At 34.7% G+C, this 15735-nt stretch overlaps 3 protein-coding genes across 3 annotated transcripts; all 3 read left to right on the plus strand.

Annotated features, from left to right (window-relative positions):
• The first annotated feature begins 2245 nt into the window (after positions 1-2245).
• LOC147409609 (chaperone protein dnaJ 20, chloroplastic-like) lies at positions 2246-2728 on the plus strand. The gene has a single exon (XM_086418167.1). It carries the CDS (start codon positions 2246-2248, stop codon positions 2726-2728), a length of 483 nt encoding a protein of 160 aa, XP_086274293.1.
• Positions 2729-10919: 8191 nt separating this feature from the next.
• LOC147409610 (chaperone protein dnaJ 20, chloroplastic-like) lies at positions 10920-11327 on the plus strand. The gene has a single exon (XM_086418183.1). The coding sequence runs from the start codon at positions 10920-10922 to the stop codon at positions 11325-11327; it is 408 nt and encodes a 135-aa protein (XP_086274309.1).
• A 3521-nt stretch (positions 11328-14848) lies between these two features.
• On the plus strand, positions 14849-15337 carry LOC147409611 (chaperone protein dnaJ 20, chloroplastic-like). The gene has a single exon (XM_086418194.1). It carries the CDS (start codon positions 14849-14851, stop codon positions 15335-15337), a length of 489 nt encoding a protein of 162 aa, XP_086274320.1.
• Positions 15338-15735: the final 398 nt, after the last annotated feature.

Consider the following 15735-nt stretch of genomic DNA (forward strand, 5'->3'; position numbering starts at 1 on the left):
CCAAATCCTTAAACCCATTAAATCCAATTTCTACCCCCTAAGCCAATTATAATGTAACTTAACTTAAACCAAAATTCAATTTTAAACTCAACATACAAAAAAACCTATTCTAAATCAAATCTCTACCCAAGCCCAAAACCATACTCATATCCATAGTCTCAATCAATCAACACAAAAAATTAATGATTATCAAGATAGACACTTGTCACTCCCACAACCCACATTTCTAAATCAATCAATTCAACCTCATCATCATCCTCAAAAAGTTAATCAATGCACACCTCATATTACAACCTACCCAATCATTTTCTTCAAACTCTCATCACAAGTAATTTTCACATCCCTTCTCCTTAATCAACTCACCTAACCCATACACCTCCATACATTTTACCACATTTCTTCATTACAATCACCCCCCAAAATCTAACCACTTAAGTTCTTACAAAAATCATTTTTTAAACCCAACACCCACACCCCTTAGCCTCACCTAACACTCAACTCACTTGGGTTGAGAGATCCAACCATATGGGTCAAGCAATCCATTCCAACTCTTTCTTACCAAATTTGCCCTCCCTTAACAACAAATTCCCTACATCTCATTTACAAACCTCATGTCATTTTCAATCATTTTCCACTTTCACGTTCTCTTTCCCTTAAAAGTGTCTTAAGTCCCTATAAAAACCCACCTCTCTCTCACAAACCCTCAATGTTTGAACTCCCTCTCACTCTCTTTTAATCTCTTATCTCTTTCAACTTTAAGAATTCAGAACCCTTCAACTCTCTCTCAATCTCTTTAGAACCCCTCTAAATTCCCTACTCAACTTCATAAAATAATCTTTCCTACCACCCCAATCCATACACTAAAATACCTTCCAATTTCATTTTCAAAGCTTAAAGGTTCAAAGTCAAGAAGCTAACATTTTAAAGATCAAGAAGAAAACACAAAGAAAAATAATACAAGTCAAGAACAAGGTAGGTGAGGACTAAAAAAAATAACATTAATCCCGCTTCTCTCCCTCCCATCTTTCCCCATCTTTTATTTAATTTTTTATAATAACTCTAGGATGTAGTAGATACCCTCACCTACACTTGGTAGATTGAGCTTTGGCTCGATTGAAAGGGTGGTGTTGAAGACATTTTCAAAACAAATTCTCTTAAAAAATCCCTATATCTTTGTACTTACCACAAAACATTTTTCGAGGCTAAGGTATTTGGCCTCTTGGGCAGCTCGGTCAATAACTTATATTACAATATACATATATATCTATATATAAAGAAAAAAAATTTCAAACTAAATACTAGCACGATGCTTTGGGCTTGGAAATTGGCATTTTTCATTTGGCCCATACAGGCTCGGCCCATTTGGAAGCCCAACTAGTACCTGAGGTAAACCAGATAAAGGGGTTGGGTTGTCTATCTAATCTAAAATATATAAATATAAGATCTAAAATTGACTTTTAAGCAGCCGGCTGAAGTAAGTAGCATTGGCATTATCATTCAAAGAGAGAATGGGTTAATATCATTATTTAATCCTAAAAACCTGAAACTTCAGTCAATACTTCTTAGAATACGAGGTAAAGTGGGTACAAATTTAAATTATTTTTTCTTTCATTAGAAGCCAAATTCATCCCTAGTTTATGTTTTATGGTCTTCATACATAGAAATAAATTTAAGTGAATGTCCTTCATGATATAAATTATAAAACTGACCCCTATATACATATGAATCCTGGCCGTTCAATTCATTGTTGATTGGATGATATGAAGAGTACATTATGTTGATATAATAACATTTGTGTTTGTGATAGTTTTAGAACTTGTCCGAGTCGATTTATCTCTATTGAAATTTGAGTCGACGCTACCTTGAAACTCGTTTGAACTAAGTCCCCCATTCAAATATAAACTCAGCCGAGTCACCCCTGATTTGTAACAAATCTAATTATGAATTAGGTGATAATAATGAATTAAATCTATTTTTAAATTTAAAACACGAAATCAAACCAAGTCTAGTCAACTCGGTCGAGCAACTCTCGACTCAACGAGTTTTAAAACTATGCTTAAAACTCGTTTTATGAACTTGATGTGAGTGTAGGACTCATTGGGAGACACCCTTTGCCATTCTTATAAAAGAAAAAAACGCTTTTTTACTTTTTGGCTTTGTAGTCACCGTTCTCTCTCTCTCTCTCTCTCTCTCTCCCTCCTATTATATATATAACACAGATTTCTTCCTTGTATCTCTACCCATTATGGATCATTCTCTAATCTCTAGCTTTAGTTCTTCAAAACCTCTCGTATCTGTTCCTCTCTCACACAACTTACAACGACCTCGAAATCTCAAAATTATTTCATGCAAATTTGGTGGAGAAAGAAAAGAGACCCCAAACTACTACAAAGTTCTTTGTCTTAATGTTGAAGATGTGAGTGTAGATCAGATAAAGAAGGCTTATAGAAGCATGGCACTTCAGTACCACCCTGATGTTTGTAATCCTTCCACAAGGGAAGAATCAACTCGGAAGTTCGTAGAGCTTCATAAGGCCTACAAGACCCTTTCTGATCCAATTTTACGTAAAAACTATGATTATGAATTGGGTTTCACAGAATTCGGGAGAACATACAATGATGAAGCGAGAGAGGGAATTTTTAGAGAGAGGAGATGGGAAGAACAACTTTGTGGATTGAGGAGGAGATCTGATCATCGTATGGCGCAAGAGAATCAATCTTCTAATTAAGAACCATTTTTTTTTTTTGGGGGTGATGTTGTATTCGTGTTCCAGTGTTCATTCTTCTCATCAGGTGTTGTATTATTGTTCTCATGTTCTTTTTTTCTTCAAGAGAAAATCAATTTTCTCTTTATGGTGTTATGGAATAAAATTCAGTTTATATTCTTTTACAATGTGTTTTGCTCAAAACTTTGATTAAAACTCCAATATCTATTGAGTCAATTCGGTAACTCGTGATTGAATCAGGGATGATTTTTTTTTTTTCTTAGCAAGTAGAAAGATTAAATTAAAAAGAATTAACGACCATGAAAGGAAGGGGCATACCCCGTTTGATTACATGACTCCAACGATTTCCTTGACAAGCTTCACAAAGCCAAGATAGGGAATATTCCAAAGAAACAAAATTTTGAATTCTTGGCTGATGTACATTTGTCCATTGAATTTATATATAAATTGAAAACATCCACCAATATAGAAAGACAATCAATCAACCCAATAGTCTAATATATCTAATTGATCTTAATTGATGTGGAATGATCCCCTCTTAGATGGGGGTATTTCGTAGGGGTGCAAGTTAATTCGATTCAAATCGAGAACCGAACCAAACCGTGAGATTTGGATTGGTTTGGTTCGGTTTAAATTGATAATGGTTCGGTTTCGGATTGAAAAAATGAAGAATCGATGAATTCGGTTTGGTTCTCAGTTCAGACTTTATATATAACTGAACCAAACCGAAAATCGAACCCATATAAGATTTTTTTAAAACCCTAAACATCTCACTCATTCTTTCCCTCTCTCACTATCATTCTCATTTCTTGCAGCCAACCTGCGGTGGTGGGCTCAAATCTTACGTCCGGCGTTCGGCGATCCTCCCTCCATCCTTCTCCTTCTTTCTCTCTCTCGCAGTTGTGTGCGACTGTGCGGCGTGCAACAAATCACTTGCGATTGCAGCCTCAAATCTGACGGTCGACGATTGACGATCATTCCTTTCTCTCTCTCTCTCTCTCACAATTGTTTGCGATTGTACGAGCGTGCGGCTGCGGCTGTGGCTGTGGCTGTGGGTTGCCTCAACTCCAGCAACCGACGGTTCATCCCTCTCTCTCTCTCGTCTTTTGCATCGACTGTAAGATGGCTTGTAGATGGCTGGTAGAAAGGCCTGTAGAATATTTATTGTAAAATGTTTTTTTTTTTCTTAATTATTGATGACATGTATTTGGCAACCCTGGAACCAAACCGAACCAAACCGAATGAAGGTCGGTTCGGTTATACATCAATTCGATTCGGTTTCGATTTCAATATAATGGAACCGACCTTGGTCGGTTCGGTTCTACTTTTGCTCGAAATCAAACCAACCCGAACCGAGTTGCACCCCTAGTATTTAGTGGTAAATTAAATTTGGGAGGACAATTATTGGGTGTTTTGGTAGTGAGCCCAATGCAACAACTGCTGAATGGTTGTTGAGCCCTCCATACAATTATCGAAAGTGGCCTGCCTTTCATATGATTCCTCTCCTCTTCATGGTAGAGAAGACGAGACTATCTTGAAATTAATGCCTAAGGGTGAATTTCACTTTTAAAAGTGCATGTTGAGCTAGGGGTAGGGCTAGTAAGGAGCCTGTGCGGGCAATTGAGACGGTCCTGTATTTTCAACTAAATGCTTGCCTCATTTGCCCGCACTCACTCATCTCCCTCCTTATTTGCCCTTACCCCATCATCTCCCTCCAATTTTTTCCACCCAACCCTCTTACAATTTTTGAAGATGACATTGTCTCTTGATTAGGCCTTCTCTCATGGACTAATTGGAAAAGACCTAAGTAATCTTTTCTTCAATTTCTAACAAAAAAATCTTTGAATTTCTTCCCAAAATTATTCATATTCAAGCTTTTTAATTTTACCATTAATTATAGGTTGCCCCCACTACCTGGCTCTACCCTTGCTTCGAGTCCTAAACCCTCAAGGTCCTTTGTTGGATTGGAGAAAAGTAATTGTTAGATATTCCTTTGTCTGATTGATTGGACGTTCTTATCTGAAGTGTTAGATTCTCGAGCAAGATCATTCAAGATATGCTTACAATTGCAATCTATTTTATATGGTGGGAACATAATTGAAGAATTTTTTAGGGGCAAAATATGCACAAGTTGAGTTTTTCTCCACTTGATTAATTGCTCAAAGCTATCGAAATTAAATATCTTTGTCATATGACCCACATACGTTGGTATTATGAAAATTTAGATAGGCTCCGTTTTCTTGACCCAAGCTCGGCTTGGGTGTGGGCCCTGTCCTTCCAGGCCCAGTCCAAATAATCTCAAATAGTATCCAGTGTTTTTATCTTGCCCTTAATGTTCTTATTTAAACCTCAAATCTTCAAAGGACTTTTGGATTTTTAAAATAATAATACATTCAATGAAACAAATTGATCTTCTAAAATATGAATATCAAGACAAAATCTAAAGTAGACCTACCAAGAACATTACAAGAATAAAAAAAGGCTAATAGGTGATCTCTTGACTTGTTTCTTCAGATATCGAGTCTCTCCAATAATCTGAAATTTCTTACTTTCTTCTCCAACGAATCCTAGTGTATTTTTTGGGGTTTCTAGATTATATCAAAGTTCTAAGTTTGTAAGGAATCGCTATGGCTGTTACCTCAACAATCTCAAATAATTTAGACAACGTGGATTATACTTGTATGACCATACCCTTAGATTTAATCTAAAATTTTAGAGAGAGAAACACACCCTTTTGGTCAATTTGGAAAATTGCATTCCTTCCTATAACCAACAATCAAATTATTTGAGCTTAAGTGGGCTTTGTATTTAGGGTTAGTGGAAGTATGGTTCTGCAACCAGTACCGTAGTATAGTTTTTATCACTTAAATCACTAAGGTGGATGGGAGACCTTGTACAAATTCAATTGATTTTGTAATCCTTTTGGCTCAAAGGAAAGAGCCTTTGCCACTTGAGCCATATGCGAGGGAACTCGCACATGCGGTTCCTGGGGTGTGGTGGTGGGGGAGGGGAGCTAGTAGGAGCCATCTCATCCCAATAGCATATATTTGGAGCTCAGTATCAAATCCTATTTTCTTGCAAGACGATATGGAACTATCTTTTAGAAGTTGGTTTTCTAGCTGAATTTTATAAAGAAAAAAATGTACCCAACAACTTACGAGAGATTTTTTTGCTCATAGAAAGGTCGATCCAAGATTTCACAAAATCCTTGATGACCAATAGCATGATGACTAATGAGGGTAATATACAAATTGGTGATACCCTCAATACACTTGGGCTCATATGATTGGCTTCTCCATGATTCGGAGAAATCCTAGATTGACTTCTTTTTTTTTTTTAGCAAAATTTTTTTCATTAACTTATTAAAAAAATCCAGTTAACCCATGAAATTAAAAAAAAAAAAAAAAAAAAAAAAAAAAAAAATCAAAGAATTTTTTGTTGTTTTGAATGTAAAATATCTATATTATTCTTAAAATAACTATAAATATAACATTTACCAGGACGTGTATGACAGATAGTCCACTTTCATGTTATGGGCTACGGACCTACAGGCTGCAGCTCATTTGATGGTTAGAAATGTCAGCCCATCAGAGAAATAGTGGACACTAATAAGACAAAGACACATTTTAAATCTAATAGGTATTTCCTAGAGATTAGAGAATTAGATTAACTCTTTTAACTTCTAGTTTTGTCCTTTCATGGCATGTTGGTTAATATTTTAATAATCATTGATAAAAATATTAATCCACCTGCGTTGACTGTCTGCACAACATACAAATGACAAACAGACTAAAGTATCATATTTCGAGTTTTATGGACTAGCTAATACGGGTTTCAATGGGCCGGTTTGGGTCAGGTATTGGTAAATTACTGTACCCGTTATATGAAGCTAGGTTAGTGCAATGGGCGTGGGCCGGGGTGGGGAGAATGAATGACTATATATAGAGAACAAAACTGTCGAACTTGACCCATTCTTTAAGAATAGGTTAATAAGAATCAGACTGAACACGAATAAATGGATCCGATTCGATCCATTAGATAAAGGGTACCCATAGTCACCCTCTACCTGGAAGCTGTGTGTAAGGTTAAAAAATGAGACTCTTTGAATATGAGATGTCTTGTTTGATATTCAAGGTTTTACTTAGTACAGAATCAATTCTTAAAAAATAAATTAGTGAAGCTAAAAGATTGCTGCCGGCAGATGGAAACAAATATATACGCGTTTCAAGCTCATGATTCATGGATTTCTTATTATTTGAATTCAAGCTGGGACATTGAGAAAGACATTATTTGTGTGAATTTTTAAGTATTTTACTCCCAAATAATATGTTAGTTTAAGGGATCCAAATCCATAATGAGATTGGCACAACAAGTATTAATATTTAAATAGTCCTAATATAATGAGCATCGATATTCTAGATGGGTCGATATTTTAATCTTGAACAAGATTTAACGCGAATGGCATAATGTCTGGAGCTTCGATTGTTTGAATAATTCATTTTTGGTAAATACATCATGTTTTCAGAGAAGGAACTATTGAAGTTGTGGAAAGAGTATATGTTGGTGATTTATTGGGTATTCTGGGGCCTTCATATCCCCTAAATCAAGAGGGTATACCCCTAATCATAGTGTACAATAGTTCATCTTATTCTAATTTATTCTTGCTTGCTTAGAAATTAAAGAAAAAGTCATTTGAAGTTACAGACATTTCTTCATACATGATGGTTTAGGTACAGCTGGTAATACGAAACTGACATGTGGCAATCTGTAGAATACCCAAATTTAATACCTGCGATGGAAAATTTTTGATGCTAGAGTAATAGATGTGATATATTATGGTATGCTAAATAATTATTTTTAACTAGTATTAGATTAGGTAGGAGTGCTATGCAAGCAAATATAAATCTCGTAGGTATCCCCACCCTTCGTGTGATACTGATCCCATGGTCACACACACTAGACCCTGGAGGGTGGCCCCAAGGAATTAATTGCTTTGTGGGGTTTTCAACACTTGATCTACCCTTCTTGAGGAGCTTATCAAGGTTTGGATTGCCACTAGGCCAACCCCTTGGGGTTAGGCAGCTACATATATGTATACAATCTTATATTTTTGATGATTTTCATGCAATCTCATAGGCGATTATAAGAATTTTAGTTTAATTCAAATTCTAGCTGATGACAAACTGCAATGAGCTATATTTTTTTTTAACCTAATGACCCTATGAATACTTGAAGGACCTATTTGTCGATCTTCATAAAATCATCTTGATTAAGACCTCCATTTCATAAAATTAGCTTTATAATGTGTTATGTCATTTAGATCTACAAGTGGATTGGGTTTGAATCCTTGAGGGGATGGCTCACCTCGTAAAACTAGCAATAGGGGTTTCCTCCTTCTGGTTGTGTGTTTGAAACGGAGTGACCTCCTAACTAATTTTGTTGCATATTGGGAAACTTTCGTGAGTGGGATAGGAGTATGAGATAGTCGGGACTAGTCCTATCCAGTGAGAGGATATATACCCTGTGAACAAAAATATATAAAATGATTGGGTTTGGATTGGATCGGATCAACTTGGGACTAATATGATAAGGATGAGTGGATATGGGTCCAGATTGGATCAACCTAATTTGATAAAAAGTATGTATAATTAAACATCATATATAATACAATATTTAAACAAGGTGTACAACACAATATACATACTTTCTCACATTCTATCTGATCAGGATGTGGTTGATCTAGAAGTATGCAATATGTTTCAAATTGGATGATCTTTATTGGAACCCCAGTCCTTAAAACTTGATCTAGATCCGTAATAGTTATTAGTCAAATAGATCAAATTCAGGTTTAATCTAATCCATTGATAGCTCTAATTTCATTTAAACGTCATAATATTTTTGTAATTTGGAAATTTTAATCTGAAAATCACCCTTTTTTCATTATAATAGTAAACAAAAATGATACGGCTAAAATATAACGATCAATCTGATTTTGAGGAGTATCACAAGGAACAAATTCTCAACTACGTGGGGAAGTTTAAAAAAATTGGCTTTCAATCCAGCTAGAGGCTCGTCCATTAAACAATTTGAAAATTGAAACTAATTAAGTTCAAAGAATCTAAAGAGGATATTATAAAGATTGAATGAGCGTGCAAGATAAACTATACATGCAAATGGAAAGAAATGGTCAAAGAGAAAAGAAAGGAAAATACAGACAAAAGATTGGCCACAAGAGGTCGAGCAGTTCATGCCAAAGACTTAGACAGTTTTTAAATAAAATTCAGACATCCTGATTGTATGAGAGAATGAAATAAAAGAACGTTTGTTACCACTTACGACACCAACTTTTACCAATGATACGTTATGGCCAGCCCAATAACATTAAAATTAGAGAGATTTACCCTCAACATTTCTACTTGATCAAGTTTGTTGCTCAACAAACTTTTCTTTCTTAAGAAAAAAAAAAAAAAAAAGACTAGCCTGAAATTCAAAAACTCATATTCAATAGAAAAAAAATTCAAAAAATAAAAAATAAAAAAAAATTGTTTTTTAAGTTTGATTCACGGTGTTGAAAGTGGATGGCTATCGAACTCTCAAATTTTAAATTGAAATCCAACGGTGAAAATTTACTTTTTTTTCTAGGTTCTTAGAATTTTGTACTTTACAACCCAGTGGCATCCGATTATGTTTTTGTATGCTAACAACTGATGTGAAAAACTTTCCTTAATAACTAAGTAATGAAATTATTTTTCCTTTTCAACAAATCTTGATTGAGACCCACATTTTTTAGAAGTTAAATACATTATGGGTATGTGATAAAAAAATTGAGAGTATTATAGATATTTAATTGTTTAAAAGGGTGTGGATCCAACTCTAGGTTGGTTAAGTAACAAAGTTATTGAAGCAAAGGGGAGTATACCTCTTAAAATTACACCAAGTTTCTTTCTCATATGATCAACTACATTTCAAGTACAATATCTGATATGACAGATTGGTTTGTTATAAATAAAATTGGGGTAGCAATAGCGATTCTCTAAAGAGTTGTGATTTTCTAACATACACTCTTGACGTGGCATGGGATAGAACCATTGATTTCCTCGGGATACACAATTATACATCCCCATAAATATGTGCAATTATGTATCCCGAGAAAAAAAATCTATGATTCTAACACAGAACATGTCAGGGAGTGCATGAGAAAATAATTATTTTCTCTAAAATAGTTTTACTTGGTTAAAGTAAGTTAAGTATTGGAGGTACCTACGAGTTTGATAATCTTACTCTCCCACTTTGCATACTCAAAATACTCTCTTGACGTGGTGTGTGATAGAGTCATATAATTTATGCCTTGGATACAGATCTGCCCATCCACATAAATATTCGCAACTTGTATATCCTGAGGAGAAAAGATCTATGGTTCTAGCACCTGCTGCATCAAGAGAGTATTTTAAGTATGCTAAGCGGGCGAGTGAGAAAATCATTAGTCAGTACCTAATGTTAGGGGTGTCAATGGATAGTTGAAAATTTGAATTTGAATTCGAAAAATCAGATATTATCCGAAAATTTCGAATATCGGATTTGAATTCGAATAGTTTTATATATTTGAATTTTTATCGGATACAAATTCAGATAACATTTCGAATCTGATAATATCAGATTTGAAATAATATATAATATATATTATTTGATTTGACTTATTTATTATATACATAATATAATATATAATAGGTTTTTTTTTAATAATGAAAAATCAATTGAATAAGAAAAAATTGTACTTTTTTAATATACAAATTATTCGAATTCTAATCAAATATTATCCAATATCCAATAAAATAATCGGATTCGAATTTGGATAGAATTTTGGAACATCCGTAAAATTCGAATTCGAATTTGGATATCAGATAAAAATTTTGGATTTGGATTTGGATTCGGATATTATTGTATCCGAACCGATAAGCATATGTTGACAGCCCTACCTAATGTACCAACCCCGCAAATTAAGTCGCCTCTCTTAATCTTCAAAACTCTATATATTATGAGCCTTCCAAGTCCACATTCATACAAACCCAAATACCTCTCTCTCTCTCTCTCTCGCTCTCTCGATAGATCTTTTATGGAACTTCCTATCCGTTTGAATCCCAAAAAGGTTGTAATATTTCCCACAACAACAAGATCCTTGCAAAAGTTTTGTAAGATGAACATAATTTCATGCAGAGCAAACAGGTTTTCCATTCAAAGGGGAAGCAACAACTTCTATGAAGTTCTTTCTCTTGATTCTGAGAATGTTGGCTTTGATGAGATAAAGAAGGCTTACAGAAGAATGGTTCTTCAATACCATCCTGATGTTTGTCCTCCTTCTAAAAGGGAAGAATCAACGAAAAGATTTGTCGAGCTTCAACTGGCTTACCAGACACTCTCCGATCCAACTTTACGTAACAAATACGATTTTGAATTAGGTTTTGGTGATTCCTCAAAATATGAGACATGGGGAATGCGAAAGGAGGAAAGAAGATCGAGTTTTCCTAAGGAAGTTTGGGAAAAACAGCTATCTGGATTGAAAAGAAGGTCTCATGATAGAATGAAGAATAAGGGATGGATGTAAGAATTGATGAAAGCTTTTGTGTGTTAATAAGTTTTACTTTCTTAATAATTTAGTTATGTTAATATATATATATATATATTGATTAGAAGCAAAAGAATGTTAAAGATCTTTTATGTTCTTCATTAGCCTTAGATACATAGTCGTTACGATGATGAATCTTTTATTTTATTTTTTCAAATTTTACATGGGTCTAAGCTCCTTTCAATGAATCTTACAACCCCATATTAATTCTAAGGTTGAACCAAACTAGAAAAGAAATTAAGAAGCAATTAAGTTCCATAATAAACCCGAAAAACATTAGTGGTAATATGAATTGGTAAATATAAAGTCTTGATTAATGGAGGGTTGTGATATGTTGACAATATGTAAAATTCCATGTCTTTCTAGCATGAATCACGATTCCATAATAGAAGAAGTCGAATTGGACATAGAGAAAGATTCGTTTGTCTTTGATAATGATGAAATAAGTAGCAAAGAAATTGACATATAATTACACATTGTACATGCTATCCTTAATGTAGATTTCTTTCATGCTCTAAGTGTCGATGGTGCCTATGCACATCAACTCCTAGGATTCAACAGTTCCATCCTTGAAAAAGGCTGCACTTCTAAGGTTTACATCGAATATAATGGTGATGGGTGACTAGTAAAATATAAGTAATTTTCTCAAAAATATTAAAATTTAGCCTATAAAACAGGAAGTACAAAGAATCGTGATACTTTGACTTACCCATGTGGCATACTCAATCGACACCCCCAACGTGACATGTTCGAGAACTGTAGATCTGTATGCCTTGGGATACACAACAACACTCTCCCATAAAAGAGTGTATCCCAAGGGGTGAAGATCTTCAGTTCTAGAACATGTCATGTTGGGGGTGTTGATTGAGTATGCCACGTGGGTAAGTCAGATTATCGCTACTTAAGTACAAATAAAGAAGAGAAGAGAAGAGATGGATGGCGGTGGTTGGGCCTAGGGTAATCATTGTATCGTGGTTGGATCAGATTGCTACCAAATTGCTACTGATCTGATAATAAATTTGTTAGACCCAAACCCTTTATGTTCTGTAAATTTAAGTGTAGAACAGATTTGATGTGAGATGCACTATTTTGGATATCCTAATCCAACTCAATTCATCAATTTTATAAAATATGCATAAAATATAATATTTCAAACACATTATTACATGGAGAGATGTCTGATCCAAAACCAACTTGATAAGAGATCAAATCAGATTCATATCAGATTTGGGTTCGTATTTAGTGTCTCTGGTCTGATCCGTTGACAGCCCTACTTTGACTGATGATGCATTAAATTATGATTCGTGATAATCCGACTTACCCACGTGGCATACTCAATCGACACCCCTGACATGATATGTTCGGGAACCATAGGTCTGCACTCATCGGGATTCACTTTTTTTTATGGGGGAGTGTAACTTGTATCGCGAGGCATACAGATCTACATTTCCGAACATGTCACGTCAGGGGTGTCGATTGAGTATGCCACGTGGGTAAGTCAAATTATCACGACTCTTAAATTATCTTAAAGATATATCTATTGAGACTGAATCTACTGACCAACCATCAAAAAGATCTGTAACAAAAAATAATGATGAATGCAAGTGGTCTTGGTATGCAGTTGGGTACGCAGCTGACATGGCAAGGACATAGAACCACACATCTTTTCTGGTGTATCCCGATGAAAATGATCTATGGTTCTGTGCCCTTGCCACATCAACTGCGTACCCAATCGCCTACCAAGACCGCGTGCATTCATCACGACTGTATAACAAATTGTCTTTGTCAATTGAAAGAAAAACTTGTCCCAATGCTGCATGCACATGCAATTACAGAAATCTAAACTGCTGTTGCCTAACATATCAAATTTTTTGTTATTAGTTACGAAAGTACATGTGAATTGAACTGATATTTTTTCCTACTTTATTTGGTTTGGATCGATATCTAACATATAAATATTTTTATGTACATGCATGTGGATTGAACTAACATTTTCCAAACACTGAAATTGTCACAATTCTTACGTGGAGGTGCGCACATAATTATAGCGATATGAGTAAAAATCATGTACGATTGTGTGCGCACCTCCACGTCAGAATTGGAGAATCACAGTAAATCCTGTGTCACCCCTGCACAACTCTTTTTTCCAAATTATTTGATTATTGTAACGATATCTATCCAATTTTATCATCACATAAATTGTCATTAAATGAAGGTAGTAAGAAAATATGTAAAGAAAGATACACATATTGACCAAAGTGAGGAATCATAATAGAATTGAATAGCGAATTAAGAACTTGCCCCCAACCCTTGTATCTAGGGCTTTCAATTGCTGTGTCTTGGTCCAACCCGAACAGGACTTGAGTAGTGCTTTTAGGCCCATTTATTAACAGGGATGAGCCAAGCTAGCTAGGTATAACTCATGCTTAGGGCTGCAGAGCTAAAGCTTTGGAGCAGTTAGCCTCTTGGGCAGCTCGGTCAATAACTTATATTACAATATACATATATATATATATATATATATATATATATTTATAAAGAAAAAATTTAAAACTAAATACTAGCAGGTTGGTTTGGGCTTGGAAATTGGCATTTTCATTTGGCCCATACAGGCTCGGCCCATTTGGAAGCCCTACTAGTACCTGAGGTAAACCAGGTGAAGGGGTTGGGTTGTCTATCTAATCTAAAATATATAAATATAAGATCTAAAATTGACTTTTAAGCAGCCGGCTGAAGTAAGTAGCATTGGCATTATCATTCAAAGAGAGAATGGGTTAATATCATTATTTAATCCTAAAAACCTGAAACTTCAGTCAATACTTCTTAGAATACGAGGTAAAGTGGGTACAAATTTACATTATTTTTTCTTTCATTAGAAGCCAAATTCATCCCTAGTTTATGTTTTATGGTCTTCATACATAGAAATAAATTTAAGTGAATGTCCTTCATGATATAAATTATAAAACTGACCCCTATATACATATGAATCCTGGCCGTTCAATTCATTGTTGATTGGATGATATGAAGAGTACATTATGTTGATATAATAACATTTGTGTTTGTGATAGTTTTAGAACTTGTCCGAGTCGATTTATCTCTATTGAAATTTGAGTCGACGCTACCTTGAAACTCGTTTGAACCAAGTCCCCCATTCAAATATAAACTCAGCCGAGTCACCCCTGATTTGTAACAAATCTAATTATGAATTAGGTGATAATAATGAATTAAATCTATTTTTAAATTTAAAACACCAAATCAAACGAAGTCTAGTCAACTCGGTCGAGCAACTCTCGACTCAACGAGTTTTAAAACTATGCTTAAAACTCGGTTTATGAACTTGATGTGAGTGTAGGACTCATAGGGAGACACCCTTTGCCATTCTTATAAAAGAAAAAAACGCTTTTTTACTTTTTGGCTTTGTAGTCACCGTTCTCTCTCTCTCTCTCTCTCCCTCCTATTATATATATAACACAGATTTCTTCCTTGTATCTCTACCCATTATGGATCATTCTCTAATCTCTAGCTTTAGTTCTTCAAAATCTCTCTTATCTCTTCCTCTCTCACACAACTCACAACGACCTCGAAATCTCAAAATTATTTCATGCAAAGCCACCAAATTTGGTGGAGAAACAAAAGAGACCCCAAACTTCTACAAAGTTCTTTCTCTTAATGCTGAAGATGTGAGTCTAGATCAAATAAAGAAGGCTTATAGAAGCATGGCACTTCAGTACCACCTTGATGCTTGTAATCCTTCCACAAGGGAAGAGTCAACTCGGATGTTCGTAGAGCTTCATAAGGCCTACAAGACCCTTTCTGATCCAATTTCACGTAAAAACTATGATTATGGATTGGGTTTCAGAGAATTTGGGAGAATATACAATGACGAAGTGAGAGAGGGAATTTTTAGAGAGAGGAGATGGGAAGAACAGCTTTGTGAATTGAGGAGGAGATCGGATTATCGTATGGCGCGGAGAGAATCAATCTTCTAATTAAGAACCATTTTTTCTTCTTCTTTCTGTTAATGATTTTATTATTGTTTTTTTTCTTTTTAAATTCTTTTAATTTTTTGGGTGATGATGTTGTATTCGTGTCCCAGTGTTCATTCTTCTCATCATGTGTTGTATTATTGTTCTGATGTTCTTTTTTTCTTCAAGAGAAAATTATTTATCTCTTTATGGTGTTTTGGAATAAAATTCAGTTTATATTCTTTTACAATGTATTTTTCTCAAAACTTTGATTAGACTCCGATTTCTATTGAGTCAATTTGATAACTAGCGATTGAATCAGGGATGAGTATTTTTTTTTTTTAAGCAAACAAAAAGAATGTATTAAAAATAATTAATGTACATGAACTCCAACGATCTCCTTAACAAGCTTTACGAGCCAA

The sequence above is a fragment of the Akebia trifoliata genome, chromosome 2, assembly GCF_017979445.1.
Source record: "Akebia trifoliata isolate Shusen 1 chromosome 2, ASM1797944v1, whole genome shotgun sequence".
Classification (NCBI taxonomy): domain Eukaryota; kingdom Viridiplantae; phylum Streptophyta; class Magnoliopsida; order Ranunculales; family Lardizabalaceae; genus Akebia; species Akebia trifoliata.